This window comes from Punica granatum, chromosome 8, assembly GCF_007655135.1.
Source record: "Punica granatum isolate Tunisia-2019 chromosome 8, ASM765513v2, whole genome shotgun sequence".
In the NCBI taxonomy this organism is placed as follows: domain Eukaryota; kingdom Viridiplantae; phylum Streptophyta; class Magnoliopsida; order Myrtales; family Lythraceae; genus Punica; species Punica granatum.
In genome coordinates this window covers 23309895-23328257 of record NC_045134.1, presented here as the reverse complement: position 1 = coordinate 23328257, position 18363 = coordinate 23309895, and the positions used below count along the sequence as shown (strand labels likewise).

Genomic DNA, 18363 nt, shown 5'->3' with positions numbered 1-18363 from the left:
GAAGCAAAGATTTCTGAAAGCCTTTGCATCTAGTGTTTCTAAATTGAGCATCTGAAGGCCCCTATGATCACAGTTTGCAACGTCAACAAGAAAGCTTATACTCACTCTCTCAGAAGTTCTCATACATCTGATTTCTGGGAAGACATTTTTCTCCCTAATACAAGGAAAATACATGCAGCAGCACTTCCAAGCTGTTATCTTTAATGCACAAAGTTTAAGTATGGAACTGGAATCGTGCCGAACCTAAACCGCCACTATGCAATTCACCTTATGCTTCAAAGAATCCCTGAGGACTTCAACACGCTGCTACCATGATGAATCATTAGTCTGAGAAGTGTGGCTCCATTTCATGGGTTGATAGCAGATAAGATCTGCGAAAAACATCAAGACACAAGATGCTCGGTTAGCTTTCATGTCTATGACAGGCTTTCACAATGGTACTAAGTAATACGCATTCTATCCCAATAGAACACAGTACCTTGTCTGTAAATATCCTAAACACGTCCCCTTCCATCGCTTTGTCAAGTTCCTAAATAGAAAGTAATTCATCCGTTTTAGGAATATAGTTAAGGATGCAGCAAAAAAAATTTTGTTCAAAACAAAACACCAGCTGAGATGTCCTCCAAGAAAAACAAAAAATTAACAAAGTGCTTACACTCTCCGCATCTTCCGAAGACTCAATCTTGCGGATAAGCCTCTGAAGGTCTTCATTTGTGACAGCATTGCGAATTTCACTACAAGCAGCTGCATCAGAGGCATTTCTCTTGTTCAATAAGACGTATATGAATTTTTCAACTTCCCAAGCCCTATAGCTCTAACCTTTAAGTGAGATGAATCAGCATGAATAATTTAATATGCATAAAAAAAAAATTATGGACTCAGCAAATTCAAGCCCGAATATAGCAGATCCAAATTTCATGCAAAAATATGCTTATCATGAGAACAAGAACTTTCCTAAGTTAATGGAATGCTGGGTTATTGGATGAAGGAATGAGTATTGATATTAGCTCACCTACGGATTTGAGCTGCTCCTGCAATACTACCTCACTCGGGTCGTCAACACTCAAGGGCCTCCCCTTAGGCTCTTCTCGATCAACCACTGATTCCCACAAACATAACTTTTTTCTCTTATGAAAGATTATCAAAGTGAAATTTGTACCACAAACATCATAAACCATAGCCAGAAAAGTGGAGAAAGTCATGAGTGTGTGTGTGTGTGTGTAGTATTTTACATGTGTGATTTGTAAGAGATGAATGAGGGTCCCATAAACTAACTCAAACAGATTATAGAAAGTTAACTAAAAAAAGAAAAAGAAAAAGACACTACTTTCAATAAGCTGAAAGACAAGTTCAGGTGAAAATAAGGTGAAGACAATGCATAAAATTTCAAAGAGAAGCAAGGGACTTACTTGGTTTCTTGACAGAGGGTGTGGGCTTCGCACATGGAATTTCTGCAACAAATTGAACTAGAAAATTTTGACAGCAGATACAAGCTTATTCCCATAATAAACTAGCAACTTTGACAGCAGATACAGGCTTGTCCTCATTTTAAAAAAATTCATCAACACGACTTGAACAAGTCCGAGCCAATGGAAGCTCATGAGCTCTAATGATGCTCCCGAGTTTATTCTCTTCATTTAAATCATGACTCCGACTATATAATATGATTACTTTCCAATTAATTAGCTGGATCCAAATGTTCGATATCAGGTATAACTTAAGGCTACAGATATGAAACATAGCAGGCTGCAGGGGAACTCGAAAGGAAACATATCAAAGTCTATTGACAACTATATAATCTAAGATCATTCTCCATTATGAAGCAGGCTCTTTTTATTTATCTTCCAGGAATTTTGCCAAAGGGATGTGGTGCATTGCAATGACATGTATCAATGCTTGTTAAATTACCAATATTATCGCACTGCAGTGTCTGGTATACATAGAAATGTTAAGTTCAGATTACAGGCGATGTATATAGCGATTTGGAAGGTAAATAAGATTCCCAGCAATTTAGACCAAATTCATAAAATTGCACTTTCTCTATATTATAAAAGTAACAGTTAACAAGAAAGACTCAATCAAAGGACTACAGTTCTCCCAACAAATGTGCCAGAAGGGAAGACAAAGGATGAGAAAGCAAAAGATGGTACCTTTGTGTCTCTTGAAACAGGCCAGGGAACAGCTGCAGCAGAGACAGCAGCAAACAAAAGGGCACTGATTAAACCAAAAAAAAAAAAAAAGGGCACCAACCAACCAACATAGCAAGCTTTCCTCTATACAAGCATTCAGTTCAGAAGTGGGGGATTTCCTGTGCGTTGTGTTTGGTGCTTACTAAGGTAAGTAACAGGAGGGGCACTTGTACTTGGATGGCGCTTGACAGCAAACTTGACACTGGCGAGCACTAGCAGCCATATCACAGGACACAGGACAGGATGTCGCTTCAACTCAACTGGGAAAGATGAACATATGATCTTGTTAAGAAGAGAAGCAGCTGAGGGGAACCCAACCCAGATGACTCCTATACAAACCATAACAGGAGCACAGAAAAGGCCTTTCATTCTTTGCTTTCTTTTACCTCAGCAATTGACTGAGGGAATTCGGTTCGGAAGCAATTGGCTGTTCCGTTCCTCTCCTCGGAGGAGAAAAGCTTTCATTTCGCGGTTTCTTCAGCGGCTGGGAATGAGGACGCCTGAACTGATTAGCGAGCGACGAGGACGAAGAAGAAGAAAGGATCGTCCACGGAGCATTCGGTGGGCCAGATGGGCCCACGTTAGAATGAAATCGGCCCACTGACAAATTAGCCCGCTGAGACGCGTCGATGCATATTCAGGGAAACTGATATGATATGATTATTTATATCTATATCTATGATATTATATAATTTAAACTTCTCCGGCGAGAGTCACGAGAGTTTTTTACTTGTGCGAGGAGGAGATGCCACGTAAATAGTAGGAAAAATAACACGTTTTAAAAAGTTGTCACGTTCCAATACAAAGGATCATTTTCCTTTTAGATCTAGTATGCTGTTAATTTTTGTCAAAGAGACTAACGGTGAGATGAGTTGGCTTGATGGCGGGCCCTCCCTGCATATGTGGACACGACACGTCGATTTAATAATAATAATAAATTTTTAAAAATAAAGAGGAGCTTAGGTCCCCTTCTTCTGGCGACCTTGCTCGAGGGGAGGCGACTGATGGGAGAGACCATTCGCCGATCTCAGCTCCTCCTTTGTTTCCGTTCGAAAACAGAGAAAGAAGGGGAGCCCAAATCTTGGAGGGGGCTCCCCCTTTTGGTTGCCTCCCTCGAGCAAGGTTGCTGGTGGCTCGATTGGTTGTCACGTCCACGTATGTAGAGAGTGCTCCCCGTCAAATAAACTCAACTTACCATTAGTGTTTTTTACGGAAATTAAAAGGCATGCTTGATTTGAAAGGAAAGTGCTCATTTGTGGTAGGGCGTGATAACTTCTAAAAAAGTATTAAGAAGTGAAAATCGAGTAAAATCCGTGATATATGATGCTATTTTCCCTAAATATTATCATGTGAAGAGAAATTGCAACGTAAATATTGACCATCTCCATTAAATATATTTTGTATCACATTAAATCGTCTTTTGACTTTATTCTTTCTTGAGTTCCTCTCACACTAATTTCTTTTTCAATTCCGAAAAATTCACTAAAATTATATAAAATACTTTAGTAAAATTGATGTCCACGCAATGTGCGGAATGCATGACTAGTTTTATTTTAGGTAGAGGACTCTCGGCTTAATACTATATACTTTCACTTGATTTGGTGCAGCGGGATATGTGTATGTATACAAAAAGAGATATTACGTTACAATTCTATTACGTATAGTATATATTTCGCATCGTTGAGGCATACACGATCACATGCCAATTGAAGAGTTTCATGGTTGATCCGTCAAATTTCGCTGCCATAAATATACAAAAGAGACAAGAAGATACTTTCTTGAACGAGCGGGAGGAAATCCATTTGTGAATGGTTTTTGCTTTATTAGTTCATTTTAGTTCAAAACCTAGGAGATACATAATCAAAATGCTAGTTAACCATGCTAGATATAATTTTAGTTCAAAATCTAATTTTTTTAAAAATAATTTTATATTATTTTTGCTGATGTGGTGTGATATCGTTTTTCGTCACGCCAGCAAAATGGACAGAAAATGATACGAATGACAAATTCTGGAAGAAAATCAAAATTTGTGATTTTTTCAACAAAAAATAAAGTTCATGGTTAAAGTGAAAATAAGGACAAAGTTCATAATTTTTTTTAGATCATTAACCCTTACACTCGGTTTGGAATCAATTATTGCAATAAATTATTTCAGTTTATTTCAGTTCAATTCGATTCAATTTAATCGTAAATGAGTCATGTTATTTGGAAAACTATGGAATTTAACTGTAATGAATTGAATAATCTTGTTTGAAATGCATTTTAAAATTGAGTAAAATTTAGATGTGAGGTTGTTAGTTCCAAATGAATTGAATTCTAACTAACTCTTGATGATTTCGGCCCGATTTGAAATCCAAGTTTTTCAATGTTAATCTTACATTTTTCAACAACAGTCTGTTTGAAATTCTAAACAATGGAATAATTCAATTCATTTGACAAGAATTCAATTAAATTTTGTTATTTGTATCAAAACGACACAAGATTCGTTTTAAAAATGCAAGATTTACATTGGAATTTTAATCGGGCTAAAATTGACAAGAGTTAGCAAGAATTTAATTCATTTGAAGCTAACAACATTAATTTTAAAATTTTAAAATCTTCTTCAAACAAATTATTCTCTTTCAAATGCATTTCAAATAAAATAATTCAATTTAGTTCAGCTTAATTCCTTAATTTTCCAAATAACACAATTCATTTACAATCGACTCGAATCGAAACCATTTCTTTCAAGAATTGACTCTAAAGAAATCTTCTTACATTTGCATTCCAAATTATAAAATTCAAATGAATTTTTGTGAAATGAAATGAATTATCGTATTTTGTAGGACTCCAAACAGACTTAAAAAATTTGACAAATGTTGCTTGAAATATTTCAAAAATTTCAGATAGTCCTTACATTTTACTTGAATTTCTCAACCGCCCAAGAGGAAAAGCACCCCCGTCCCCCTCCTCCCCTCACCACCAAACAAACATTCCATTTCAAGGATCAAATAAAAAAGGAACTTCTTCCCCATCGCCAAATCAAGAAAAGACGAAATTATTAGTAAATCAAAATTTCAAAATTAAGAAGAAAAAAAAAAGGAAACATACCGCAAAAAGCCAGAAAAGCTTCAGTTTTGATTGAAGCTCGGAGGGAGGACATCATCATCTTCCTCTTCACCGATCATCAAACCCACCTAAACCCTAACGATCGGATACGGAAGTTCCGTCGGTTCCGTCTCCCGGCTCCAGCGGAAATGCGGCGCAATTGCTGCCACATTTCATTGGCCTTCGTTCTCAAGGTGCTGAACTACCTGCAGACCTTCGTCGGGATCTCCATCATCCTCTACTCTGCATGGATGCTCAATCAATGGAGCCACCACGTCCCGGTGTTTCCCCCGTCAGCTCCGCCCCCGGATTCTTCGGCCCAGCTCCTGCTGAATTCGCGCTCAGCTGGAGCCTTTGCTGATCGGGTCACGCCGTTGGATTTTGCCGCCGATATGGTGTCTGGCTTGGACGTTGGGATCGGTGTCGTATTGAATGACTTCAAGTTTCCTGCTCCGTGGTAAGGTTTAATTTACAGATAGGCAGTGCTGTAGATGCTTCGTTCGGTCCTCCTGCAATGATTGCCCTCTTCTTTGTTTGATCATCCGCTTGATAAAGATAGAAACAGGGATTTCGATTTGGAAGAACATTTATTAATCCCTTTGAAGAGCAATTAAGTTCTTACCAAATCTTTTTGGCAATTAAGGATATATTTGCTAATCAAAAGCTTCAATATTACTCATTATTGCTTTTGTAATCCTGTGATTTACGTTTGATTAAGATTGCGAGATTGAAGATTGATATGGTCTCCGGTACTACTATTGTCAGGTTCATTTATTCATTCATGGGAGTGGGAGTTGTGCTGTGCTGCGTTTCGTTCATTGGCTGCATAGCTGCCGAAGCAATTAATGGCTGCTGTCTCTGCTTTGTATCCTCCTAAGGTTTTCATTTAAGGCTATGAGCTTCTTACTTTGCTATGATAATAATGGGTTTTACTTTTTACTTCATGCCGTGGATAGATTCTCTTCACGCTTTATATCCTGGAGATATTCGGGATTTCCTTTACTATAGTATTTCGAAATTATTTACCACCTAGGTGTCTGTCTTGATTGTTTCTAGCACACATTCTCCAAATCTATATCCAAAGTTCGAGTTAGGATGTAAAGTCAAAGCACTTGCATGAGTAAGGCTTGATTTCAGGTTGATGGGTAGGCTTGGATAGTTATGTGCTTTGGCAGGGCCGAGGTCATGACCCAGTTTTGTCGGCCTATAAATATGACTCAAACTGAGCATCTTAGAAAAGGAGGCCCTTATGGTTGTGCCCAGACCCTGCCTCCTCCCTCCCTCCCTGCTTTTACTTATAAGAAATTTGGTCTGTCTTCCATATGGGTGGTGAACATCGACCTTGCATTTCGTGTTTCCTTCTATTTAAAGTTTCCCTTAACTTTGTCTGAATTAGTACACGCTCCTTGTGACTGTACTGCTCCTGATAGAAGCAGCTTTGGTGGCATTTATTGCTATCGATCGTCAATGGGAACAGGTGAGGTCTTGATATTTTGTGGTGCTTCCTACTTTTTGTACACTCTTTGGTTATACATTAAGTCTAGTACCTTTTCCAATGATAGATTCTTCCAGTCGACCCAACAGGGGAACTTAACAGTCTTCGCTCTTTCATTGAAAAGAATGTTGCCATATGCAAGTGGGTTGGCATTGCCATTGTTGTAGTCCAGGTATGTAGTAGCGTTTTCTTGTTTTCTTCGAATAGTATGTCCTAGTCCTATCATCATTGTTTATACCATCTAGAAATGCTGAATATGGCAGGTGAAGATATTGCTCCTTAGACTGCATTTACAGGAAAATTTACCTTAATTTTGCATTGGAATCTACCTTAATGCATCTCATGGAATTGTATGAAAAAAAATGGAATAATTCAGTGCTCATGAGTCAATGCTTTCTCCTCGTGGTGGGACCCACTTTAAACTGCTGTGGAACCCACTAATTTGTGAGAAGAGGGTGTATTGTGTCCGGGACAGAAATTAATTGCTTCATTAAGAAGTTACACTCTGTGCTGCGAGGTTGATGTCCAAATGAAAGGGTGGGCAACGAGGTTTCTATTGCATTTCAGCATATGTGCTCGCATCCATTCATATCCATTCCCTGTCGCTTATGGCCATTCTGTGTTTAATTTTCAGGCTCTATCTTTGCTGCTATCATTTGTCCTTCGGGCATTGGTTTCTCCTCGTCGTGGTGAATTTGACTATGAGGACGATTGTGAAAATACAAGAAGTAGAACTAGAGAACCACTTCTAAATTCTCAGTTGGGCCAAACATCTGCTGGTCATTCTGATTTGTGGAGCTCACTCGTGAGAGAGAAGGTACTCTTTTCCTATAAGTCTCAAAGAGTTCAGTATTCATGAAGTGAACATATGAAGTAACATATTGACGTAATCCAGTCCTAACTTTATTTAACTTTGGTAAGCTTACTGCATTGCAATTGGTATGGATTACTTAAAGAAGGGAATGAGTTGGTCAGTAGTTGAGGACAGGCTGTTAGAACACCAAAAACTGGTTCTCTGCCACTATGAATGACAAATACAGATTGATCATATGGTTTGTGTATTCAAGGCAGGCCCTACTTATGTCCTGCTCATATTCACCTTCTATGTGTACTCGTGACTTTTTCCAAGTACATCAAGATCACCTCTTGTTCATGTCAGAGAATTCGATCTTGGCTAGGTGCTAATGCTTGGCCAGATTCCTTTGCTCATATGCTTGATGTTGGAATACCATACTTATCATAGTTTTTAATGTTTCAATACCCGAATGTCGGCAAACATATTACCTTTGACTGGGTACTCATACAAGCATTGATTATCTCATGTTCTATTATTTTTTGCAGTATGGGCTGAATAATGGTGACAAAGTATTGAGCCAGAATGCATCAGGGAGTACGAAAAATAAGTGATCTTGATTGGTGATTATCGCATATCTGAGAGCGCGGAGTATATATCAGCAGTACATATTGTGCCCCACGAGTAACCCGAAAATGTCATACGGCCTTATCGTCTAGTTATAGGAGTTTGTGGTGTACATAGGAAGTTGCTCTTTGTGTGCTCTTAAGTGCTAACTCTTAAAAGCTGATCTTCCAATTCTTTACCTCTTTATGGGGCAGGGTCCCTCTAAGCAAGCGCGCCCTTGTAATTTCGAGTTGGTTTGCTCACTGCTGTAATTTGTAGAAATCGGATTGCTTGTGCTCTTTAACCTTTAAGCGTTTATTGTGAAAACCTTTGGGAGGCATTTCTAATGTATCCAGAGGTTTGATTTAGCTTCTGATATTGGTCCAACTGATTCTTGTTCTCAGCGAAGGATATAGCCATTGATGATAGACAAAATTCCAAAGTTCTTTTCCAGGCATGAAGCCGGCAAAAGGTTCCGACTTTATGCTGCTTATCACAGGAGTATAAGAGAGCAATCTGATTACAAAGTAGTATCGTGCCGCTGCTGCTGCCTCTATCCTAGTCTGGACACTGAATGAGAACCGGGCCTAAACCCGGGTTTCCAAAGGTATGAATTCTCTCCTCCACGAGCAGCTGATGCTTGCCCTGTTGTTAGCGAAGTCCTCTCATGAGCCTGTGGCAGAGAACGAACTCAGAAAATGATCGAATTCTACCAACTGAAGTACAATAAAAAACTTCGACCATACGAACAGACAGCTTCTCTTGTCTGCACATACGAAGTTTCTTCTCTTGTCGGGTGAGATGAGAGGGGACTATCTTGGGCCCTTCATAATGTTGCTGTGATATTAACCCTACATTTCCTTCTGAGATCTTGCCTGGATCTTGTCTGAAGATAATGTTCCACAAGCATGTTTGTCAACATCAAGCCATTCCACCCGACAACCCCATATCGACTACGGGAAATTTCATTATAGTCGTCCGCCAATGAGTGAAATGCAGAGCCCACGTAAAATGGATGGCCGTGATCCTCGTGTCACTTTACATGGGGTCATGTAAGACCCTCCGATCAACTACTTATCATCAAAGTATCAATTGATTGACCGACCCTCTCTCTATCTAGCCCTTCTGTGTAAGAGGACGGGAGACGAGAGAATAAGATAGGCTCCACCGAAACAATTATTGATGGTGTGGGAGGGGAGGGTAGGATAGGAAGTGCCCTAATTGAGGCGGGCAAGCGATGAGTGAATGATCAGCCATTAAATATTTTGAGAGGCTTGAGAACTGCAACTTGTTTCCTACATTTCTTTCATGTCGATCCCCCCGTTCTTATTAGTTATTTCAAATTTTTTTTTTGAAATTTTGTACCATACGAGGCATCGTTCTCGTTCTTGACGGTGTGTGTTGGGAAAATATCGTCCTCGGAGAAAAAAATCATGTACATAGTATAGTCGCTAAAAGAGATCGACATCGTGTATTGATGGGGGTGGGACTCCTTCACAATCCATAAGGAATCCGGTAGCGCTGCTGCTCACGGTTTAGATTGAATATCAGTTTTTAAGTAACAATCAATATAAATGGTATGGTGCAGCATCAGAGCGCAAAGCCGTGATAAACTAACCGTATTTATTTCTCGGAATCCTGACCCAACAAGAATTGCGAGGCTACACACGTATGATAGATATTAATAATGATGAACAAATTAAAAGGGTAGGACCAATGTACTAACCAAAACACTGCAAAAGCTAATTAAATTAATGATAAGAGAGTTATGAAATGATATATTTATATATTTTATATTTATACGTGGAGGGAGAAGAGATCAAATAAAAGAAAAATTAAATGGCCTTAATTATGATAATTAAATTAAATTATTAAATCACAAGCTAAAGGCTGTACCTGACGACAAATCAGAAACAGCCTCATCGACCAGCTCGTGAAGCAGCTTCCCTTCAATCTCCAGCCCCAGTTTGTCCACTTCCACCCTCAGATTCTCCACCCACCACCTCCCAACCACCTCGTTCCTCACCACACTCTCCACCACCAGGCTGTCCCCGCCGCCCTCCTCCCCCGCCCCCTTCGTGAACCAACCCTTCATCTGGGCCCACACCCGCTCCGCGCTTATCGGCCCCTCTTGGGCTCCTCCACTGCCTGTGATCATCTCGACGACTGCGGCGTTCACGCAGTCGAACGCGAGCTTCCTGCTCGACCGCCTCTGCCTCCGCCTGGCCTCGGGCAGAGGGACCTTATCGTCCAGGGAAGCATATTTCTCCCTCAGGGATGGGTCCAATGGGCTCTCGGGCGAGTGCCAGTTCAGAATGGATGAGTCTGATGGGTCGTCGCCTTCGAAGCTTGCTGCTGATAGGAGGGTTCGGACGAAGAGGAGCCAATCCTGCTCATCCTCTTCTTCCTCTTCCAGGCCTAGGTGGGTAGTTCGGGTTCTGAGTGAATATGGGGAGCCAGTTTCTGAGTATGACTCATCCCACGAGAGGGTCCGAGCGAGAGATCCTATTGGAGGCGATTTATCGATCAAGTTCGACTTAAGCAACTGCGACGACACTTGTTTTCCTGATCCATCAAACAGACAAGTTAGATAAAACAGAATGCCACATAGTTCAACTCGGTTAACTGCTATCCGAAAGTAAGGATTGGAAACCCGGGGAAATAGTTTACCCGAGATTTCTGAAGTTATCTTCTCATCCTGTTCAAATGACCGGTCCAGAACTGATACAGGACTAGGTTGTTCGTGGTTCTCGTTCAAATTTCCCCCTGCAAAATTTGATGTGGCTGGCCCTGCCTGCAAAAACAAAAATTTACCCACATTCAGCAAAATAAATTGTATTAAGAGCTGTTAATTGTATTGAGAGGACTAGTAACGACACTAACCTTTTCGTGAGGACATTCAGAAGTGCATGGAGTCTCAGCAGTAGCGGACTGAGACTCGTCTCTGGACTGACAGGTCTTATCCTTGCTTGACTTTCTGCTCCTCGAGAAAAATAAACTCGAGACCTTCCATTTTGATGACTTTCCCGCCACCTTCTGCGGGAGTTCCCCAGATTTACTGCTGTCGGGCTCCGCAACTTGAACATTCGGCCGATCGTCGTAAACTGTTGAAGATACAGGAACAGACTTTGACCTTGAAAGATTTTTTGGTGTGTCCACACGAGCTTCTTCGTTGTTCAAACTATTTGTTAGGGATGAACTTGGTCGTGCTGATTCTTGATCCTTATTGCTATCTCCATTTTCCTCTTGGGCGACTGACTTCCTAGCGTCTGATAGTGCAAGCATCTCGCCCAATGTACTGGAGCTTTTTTGAGCATGTCTTTGCTCTATAGAATTTAGATTGGATGCCATAAGAGCCCACCTCTCAGAAAGCCTCTTTTTCGCCTCTCTGCAAACTGATGATTCTGGAGAATAAGAGGCTCGGCTAAAGGAGGATGCTGAGCAAGGGCTGCCAATCCTGTTGATGAAGTCCCATGAATGTCTTGAAGTCGGCGAAACTACTTCTGAATCGCTGAGATTCCCATCCAAGTACTCATTTTCTGATCTGTTAAAGGAACTGTCATCTCCAATGTAGCCATTAGAATAGACTGAAGATACCAGAGTTTCATCTCTCCTGTGACCCGTTAGATTTTCACGCATCTGACGAGTAATCTCTTTTGCCACTTCTCTCGTCTCTTCAATCTCATTGTCTTCATCTTCTTCAAAAAAATTATCACCATGCAGTGTCCCAGGTGAGACAGAAGGGGGTGGGACTGGAGACTTGATGTCATGGTTCTTCCCATGACCAGGTTTCAGTACCACTATTCGAGTCGGTTGAGAAGAATAATCATCAACTTCCTGACAGGCATAAGGAGAAGTATATCCCGAGATAGTTCGATCCCATCCTGTCCCTTGGGCAACCTGAGATGGCATCTTAGCCAGATTTTCACTCTTCTTCCACATTGCAGACAACTTGTCGTCGTCAACCATCTTCGTAGGTTTGAGAATCGTAATGCGCTTCGTCTCGGGAGGTGAAGGAATAGAATGAAATTCATGCATAGGCTTCGAGAACAGAGAATTGGGTTCTTGGAGGAATTTAAGAAATAAATCTCTGTTAGAGCTGAGCACTTCTACTGCATCCTGGAATTCTTTGGACTGCCTAAGCTTTTGATCTGGAGCCAAGCGCTTTGCTTCCATGAACTTCTCCCGAACAAGAGCCATCTTCTTCTCATTTACAGTGTCAAGGTGCCTTCCCTTTCCCGGCAACTTCTCTTTCTTAAGGCTGCTCTTTTGAGATTGCTGCCATATATCGTAAACATCCTTATAATCACTGTACTCTCGATACTCATCAAACTGATGCTGCATTCGATCATCCGAGAAGCTACGTCCATGATGTGAATAGTCAGCCCTCCTTCCTGAATGGCTCAAACTTCTACTTTGCTGTAAACTTTTCAACTGGCTTCTTTGAGTGATTGACTTGGGCAACTGCATTGGAATGGCCTCGAGCCCCATCAACTTGGCAACCAAATTAGGTGGACTCTGATGAACATCGGCTTCCTTCGACATTTCTTGCGCTATAAGCATCTTTATTGGCGTTACGTTGGACCTTTTATTTGACGAACTTCTCTGTAAGTCTGACATGGTCTGCATGACTCAAAAAAATGCAGTAGCATGAGATTCCCATGCATCATGTGACGTACCTAAATGCGAAGCCACTAACAATAAAATCCTCAATTTGCAAGCATTACAAAGATATTTACCCTGCAGAAATACAAGAGTATACTGACACTATGTAACATATGCATCTACATGAAGAGCAACTTTTAAAAGAAACCGCCCTAAGGTTATTACCTTTTTATCCTCTACCTGATCCCTGTTGAGGAGATCCACCATAACTGCCACATCTGATAAGCTCCTAGAGATGGCAGAACCTGCTAATCAGTTACCTTAATGTCAAGATGGGAATTGACTCGGGGAACTTTTTGGGTTCATTTGAATGTAAAGCTCCCAGAAAGAATAGATGCAAAAAGAAAAAAACAATTTTGATTCACGATAGCTTCCTAAGTGCAACAACAAGGCATAGGGGGAACTGTTCTAGTACCTATTATACATAATAATTCAAAACTACTTGAAAGTGGAATAAAATCAACGATGCAAACTTCAATTAACCAACTAAACAGGTCGAAAAAATGGATCTCTGTAGCATAAAGCAGCATATTTCTGCCATCATGAGGACATGCCTTTACAGAGAAAGCAAGGACGATAGACTAATTCCCTGGTTTACCATGAATGCTTTAAAACTTCAAAACTTCATGTGACTGAGGATATAACTCTTAACAAACTGGACAGAAGTTACAGGTTCTGATACTAATGAGAACAAGAAAGAAAAAGGCAATCACCATCATGATGTGGTTTATCTGTGAGCAGCTTATTTCCAGTCAATCCGGCGCTAACATCGAAAAGGTTCACCATTATTCCCAAGCATCCCGGAAGCTGTTTCTCTACCTTGGTGGCTTTTCTGTCCTGATGGATATTCATTTCAACCTCTGCAATCGAGTAAAATAATAAGGTTCAGCTTCTTAAATATGCGAAATGACAAAGCAAAAACAACTCTCGACATTTTATGGAAATTCAAATAGAGGACGCGGGATCTCTGGCAAGGGGAGAAAAACTGGGCATTTTATGAAGACTAATCGGAACAAGGAGATTAACACAAGCACAAGTATTCGAGTTCAAACGAAGAGAGGATCGCAGCAAATATAAGAACGTACGTTGGAAATAAATTGAGGGAGACGAAAGGGAGAAGAAGAAGAAGCTACCGATGCATCAAAAGCCTAAGATTCCATTATTAAAAAATATCCAAAGCTCCGAGCTGGGAACCCAGGTAGGATTCAAATTCACTTTGGCAATAAAACACCAAAGACTCTGAACTCCCAGAAGCCATGAGAAGTAAGATTTGAAATTAGCGGTCGACAAGTGTAGCTATTGACAGAGGACAAAGACAGAAACGAAGCATGTTTCTCATAGTAGAAGAAGGCAACTGATCACAACCAAAAAGCTCCCGCCTTGATTTAGGAGAAGATAGAGAATATTGAGAGACACGTCCTGCCTGTCAACCCAGAGAGAAAATTCAGAATATCCCACGTACCATCACATCATGTGTGGCAGTTTTGCCCCCCACCCCAAAAAAAAAAAAAAAAAAAACCTCCTCGTGGTAGCTCACTTAAAACTAACGGAATCATCATTCAATATTTGCTTTCTTCATCTCCAAAAGTAACCAAACATACTAATCAACCTATGAACACCAACCAATCAAGGGATCCCACACCCATAAAAGTTCCCCTTTTTTTCCAAAGAAAAATCAGTAGCAGTAGCATTTTCCATCATCTCTCAATCCATAAAGCAGAATGGAAAGAATCATTTTTTTCCCCGGATCAAAGCCATAAGTACCAAATAAGAACCGTCGTTTTCCGAGGCGGTCCAATCAGCCCATACCCCATATTATGAGCTGCAACCACCACCGATCCAAGCCAACGGAAAAATCATTAATTTCCGGAAAAAAAAATTTATGTTGTCGACAAATTAATGTTAAGATGGAGCTCAATTAGAAGCTTAGAAGCCCCAAATTCCAAACAAAATCATGCCAACGTCATCCTGAGGAATTGTGATAAGATCACGAAGCTTTAGTGAGGAGAGACCGACCCACCATTGGAAAAAAGAAATCAAGCTCCGAAAAAGGCTGCAATCATGGCAGAAGATATGCACGGGTACCCATACAGCGGACCACAACACCGTAGAGAGAGAGAGAGAGAGAGAGAGAGAGAGAGAGAGAGAGAGAGAGAGAGAGAGAGAGAGAGACGATGGAATGGATTCGGTCAGCTGCGGATGGGAAAGGGGGAAGAGAGAAAAGAGAGCTTAGAGAAAAGCGAGATCGGGAGGTCGAAGAAAAAGCAAAGCAGGAAAAGGCGAGTCCGCCTAAAAGCGACAGCAAGCTCGACCATTTTCTACACGTATGGAGAGAGAGAGAGAGAGAGAAAGGGTCAGAGAGTCGGAGACCTGGAGGTGGCCCGGTGGCCGGAATCGGGCATTGCGCCTGCAATGCAGCCGGGTAGACGGCGGCGATCGGGGAGCTGCGAAGCTGCCCTCGGAGATCCGGAGATTTCCCCTCTCTCTCGCCCTAAAGTGGCTACTGTGGAGGTAGTCTTCCTTCGGCCTTCGTCTTCTTCTTCTTCGTCTCTCTGTCCGGTAGGCTGTGCGTCTGTCAGTGTGAAGCTTAGAGAGAGAGAGAGAGAGAGAGAGAGAGAGAGTAGAGAGTAGAAAGAGAGAGATTTGCAGTATTTGTCGCACCGACTGGGTGTCGGACTTGAACAGCTTTCTTGTTTTTATTTTTATTTTCGTCCCTTTGTATCGTTGTAGAGAGAGAGTGATACAATTTTTTTCTTTCTTTAATTCGGCTTAATTTTTGATATTATTATATCTCATATTTTATATTTATTAGGCTTAATAACAAAAAAAAACACAAACAATTTATATTTTAACAATTTTAGTATGAACTTTTTTTAATGTATAAAATTTTAATTTGATAACAATTCTAACGCGTCGTCAAATTTTTTATTAATTTGGATGGAATCGAGTCGAGAATTGATGGCCGGGGCTGTGGCTTCACTTACCAGAATAGAGAGAATCCTCAAATTGGGGATCCTCCTAATTCCGGCGGGTGGAGTCACGACCCCGGCTATTAGCCCCCCGATTAGGGTCGCTAGCGCCCTTCACCAACTGGTGTTGACGGCGCTCTTTGTGGTTTCGATTCCATTCAAATTAATAGAAAATTTGATTTCATGCTAGAATTGTTATCAAATCGAAAGTTTGTACATTTTTAAGTTAAAAAAAAGTTTGTGCTAAAATTATTAAAATACGAAATGTTTGTGTTTTTTTTTTATATATTATTTACCTTATTTATTATTATTACTTATATATCAATGTGGTAAAGTAATAAATATTGCTTCGAAAATTAATAAAAAGAATCTTGAGGTATAATGTAGTTAATAAGTTATGCTTCATACGAGCGGAGGGCAAGTAAATCAACTAACGATATTCCACGAACGTAAAAGAACTTAGGGAAAAAAAAATCGATACAATGCCACTCCTTTATTTTTGGTACTAGCCAACTAAGTTATCCATCTTCCTTCTCAGGAAAGTAAAGCTCGGTTGGACGGGAAACAAAGGAAACTCGGATTTGTTTCTGTATCGCTGGATTTGGAATTTTCAAGATCAATCGTACGACTAAATAATTCTGTTATCGAGAAGGCTAGCTTGCTACTTATTGGATATATTAATGGGATGTGATGATTTTGAGACTTTTGGGCGTGTCTTTGGAAGTCAAAATTGATGGGTTCATGATTGAATGGATACCTCAAGAGTTCTCTTCAACCACCAATTATGAGCAAACTTTAAGGCAATATCGTATAAATGGGAGTACTATATGTAATTTTGATATAATCATTGACTTGGCATATCAACATATTCTAATTCTCCCCCCTCACCAAAAAAAAAATAAATGAAATGAGCTCTTTTTTTTTTTACGTGAACTCTGGTATTCAAAATCTTAATTTGGTCACAACTAATCCAGTCGAGCCGGATTAATCCGCAATGAATAAAACTCTCCCATCATAAATTTTCTGCCTTTACAAAAACTCAAACCCTAGAATGAGGTGAGCTTCATATATGAAAGAAAGCCACCCTTACATGACGTATATATGAAACATATGATCAATATGCTTACCAAACATTTAAAATATAGAAGTGCTTGTCCAATATTTTTTTGGTCGCTCTGATTATTTACCGTGCAATTAATTGGATTTAGAATCCATTTTCAAAATCGAAATCAAAAAAAAAAAAGAAGTAAACGCGAACAAGGGTATTTCCTTAATGGTTTTTTTTTAACTTTCCTAATAAGAAAGAAGATAATAAAAAATTGTGTTTATAATCAAGTATTAATTTTTTTGTAGATAGAATAGAGTAATTGAAATATGAGGATTTCTTTTATGTAATTATATGTATTATCTATACATATATATGTTCTTATAATAACGTGACAGTGAGTCACAAATTAAACATCTTTGCTTTGATTCCTCTCGTGCCAGGAGTTTTAGCTCTCTCCTCACAAATACTATTTAACGTACAAAGAAAACACAATTCGCACTATTATAGTCATCTATTTACACGTTAATTGTAAAGTTTTTTTTGTTATATTTAAGCCATGCATTAATTTTGAGCCTACAATCAATTACGACAACACCGTCCGCCAACAAGAAATTCATTTATCAATAATATTACTATCGCTCAATCATAGCAAAAAAAATCATAATATCTTTTTTTATACTCCCACGACTTTTATTTTAAGGCTTCTATTATTAATTGACTCTTTTATGAGTTAGACAAGAAGATTTGTCCATTATGTTGATAATTTATAAATTAATTTATGCAAGGGCCAAGTCAGAAAGGATGCACTCTACTAATTTAGAAAAGAATATTACAAGTGACAAAAATATATTCTTTTTTTGGTTGGAAATAAAAATTAATTTCAATAAGACCAAGAGATAGTATGCACAGTAAAGTATTATATATATAATCTACCTAAAAAAAGTATTATATATATATGGTCCCTGTCCATTAAAAAACCACTAACTCCATAGAATATTTTTAGGGGTTTTTTTGGACAGGACACGCACACACATATATATATTTTGTAAGATCAAACATAGGCAAGTAGACGATGTGGAAGTTTTGTTATTATTAGGTGATTAAGGAATAGCTTTCTGGTAAATATGATGGATTAGGTTATAACTAATGATTTTGTTTGCTTTTTGGGTTTTTGGATTTTTCCCTTTTTGGTTCATTATGGTTGACAAAAAGTGCACCTGACTATAAGTGCTGTTATTTTTCCTACTTAATTTTGTTATTTTTTTGGCATACACCTCGATATATTTGGAAACTCAACGGGCTCCGACTAATTCGGTTCGAGTCGAATTGGCTTATTAAGAGAATAAAACTATCACAGTATGAATTTTCTTTATTTACAAGACTCGAATCCTAAATGTCTAAATGCAGAATTAAGAAATTTCTAAATGCAGAATTATCCTTTATGCAATGATGATAATTAATTCACTTTTACATATATATTTTATTATGACAGCTTTTTCATTTAGTCTCGC

General features: G+C 39.4%; 3 protein-coding genes across 7 annotated transcripts; 1 reads left to right on the top strand and 2 right to left on the bottom strand.

Moving 5' to 3' along the window:
* On the bottom strand, positions 1-2783 carry LOC116187224 (zinc finger HIT domain-containing protein 3-like). 2 transcript variants are annotated; one of them, XM_031515867.1, is made up of 8 exons: positions 2529-2783; positions 2333-2449; positions 2151-2182; positions 1410-1451; positions 1013-1099; positions 656-744; positions 479-529; positions 1-371 (listed from the first exon to the last, which is right to left on the bottom strand). In XM_031515867.1, exons 2-8 carry the CDS (start codon positions 2410-2412, stop codon positions 348-350), a joined length of 405 nt encoding a protein of 134 aa, XP_031371727.1. In that variant the 5' UTR covers positions 2413-2449; positions 2529-2783; the 3' UTR covers positions 1-347. The 2 variants fall into 2 exon arrangements, with proteins under 2 accessions (XP_031371727.1, XP_031371726.1); XM_031515866.1 differs by having other exon boundaries at positions 2576-2778.
* A 2461-nt stretch (positions 2784-5244) lies between these two features.
* Positions 5245-8548, top strand: LOC116187223 (tetraspanin-18-like). The gene is made up of 6 exons (XM_031515865.1): positions 5245-5733; positions 6042-6141; positions 6673-6753; positions 6839-6943; positions 7406-7588; positions 8113-8548. Exons 1-6 carry the CDS (start codon positions 5426-5428, stop codon positions 8176-8178), a joined length of 843 nt encoding a protein of 280 aa, XP_031371725.1. The 5' UTR covers positions 5245-5425; the 3' UTR covers positions 8179-8548.
* A 1300-nt stretch (positions 8549-9848) lies between these two features.
* LOC116187222 lies at positions 9849-15516 on the bottom strand. 4 transcript variants are annotated; one of them, XM_031515861.1, is made up of 6 exons: positions 15206-15516; positions 13549-13695; positions 13001-13080; positions 11054-12793; positions 10841-10964; positions 9849-10735 (listed from the first exon to the last, which is right to left on the bottom strand). In XM_031515861.1, the coding sequence occupies exons 2-6, from the start codon at positions 13685-13687 to the stop codon at positions 10047-10049; spliced, it is 2772 nt and encodes a 923-aa protein (XP_031371721.1). In that variant the 5' UTR covers positions 13688-13695; positions 15206-15516; the 3' UTR covers positions 9849-10046. The 4 variants fall into 4 exon arrangements, with proteins under 4 accessions (XP_031371721.1, XP_031371722.1, XP_031371723.1 ...); XM_031515862.1 differs by lacking the exon at positions 15206-15516 and adding an exon at positions 14856-15006; XM_031515863.1 differs by lacking the exon at positions 15206-15516 and adding an exon at positions 13969-14308.
* Positions 15517-18363: the final 2847 nt, after the last annotated feature.

Bases quoted from the DNA above. Each gene is read 5' to 3' on its own strand.
- LOC116187224 (XM_031515867.1), bottom strand. From the start codon at position 2,412: ATGGCTGCTAGTGCTCGCCAGTGTCAAGTTTGCTGTCAAGCGCCATCC. The intron at 2,183-2,332 runs GTAAGCACCAAA...TCTCTGCTGCAG, and splicing joins CCCTCCTGTTACTTACCTTA to CTGTTCCCTGGCCTGTTTCA. The intron at 1,100-1,409 runs GTAAGTCCCTTG...TGTGGGAATCAG, and splicing joins ACCCTCTGTCAAGAAACCAA to TGGTTGATCGAGAAGAGCCT.
- LOC116187223 (XM_031515865.1), top strand. From the start codon at position 5,426: ATGCGGCGCAATTGCTGCCACATTTCATTGGCCTTCGTTCTCAAGGTG. The intron at 6,754-6,838 runs GTGAGGTCTTGA...TTCCAATGATAG, and splicing joins TCGATCGTCAATGGGAACAG to ATTCTTCCAGTCGACCCAAC. The intron at 6,944-7,405 runs GTATGTAGTAGC...TTTAATTTTCAG, and splicing joins TTGCCATTGTTGTAGTCCAG to GCTCTATCTTTGCTGCTATC.
- LOC116187222 (XM_031515861.1), bottom strand. From the start codon at position 13,687: ATGAATATCCATCAGGACAGAAAAGCCACCAAGGTAGAGAAACAGCTT. The intron at 13,081-13,548 runs GTGATTGCCTTT...ACTGATTAGCAG, and splicing joins AGATAAACCACATCATGATG to GTTCTGCCATCTCTAGGAGC. The intron at 12,794-13,000 runs GTAATAACCTTA...TGAGTCATGCAG, and splicing joins ATCAGGTAGAGGATAAAAAG to ACCATGTCAGACTTACAGAG.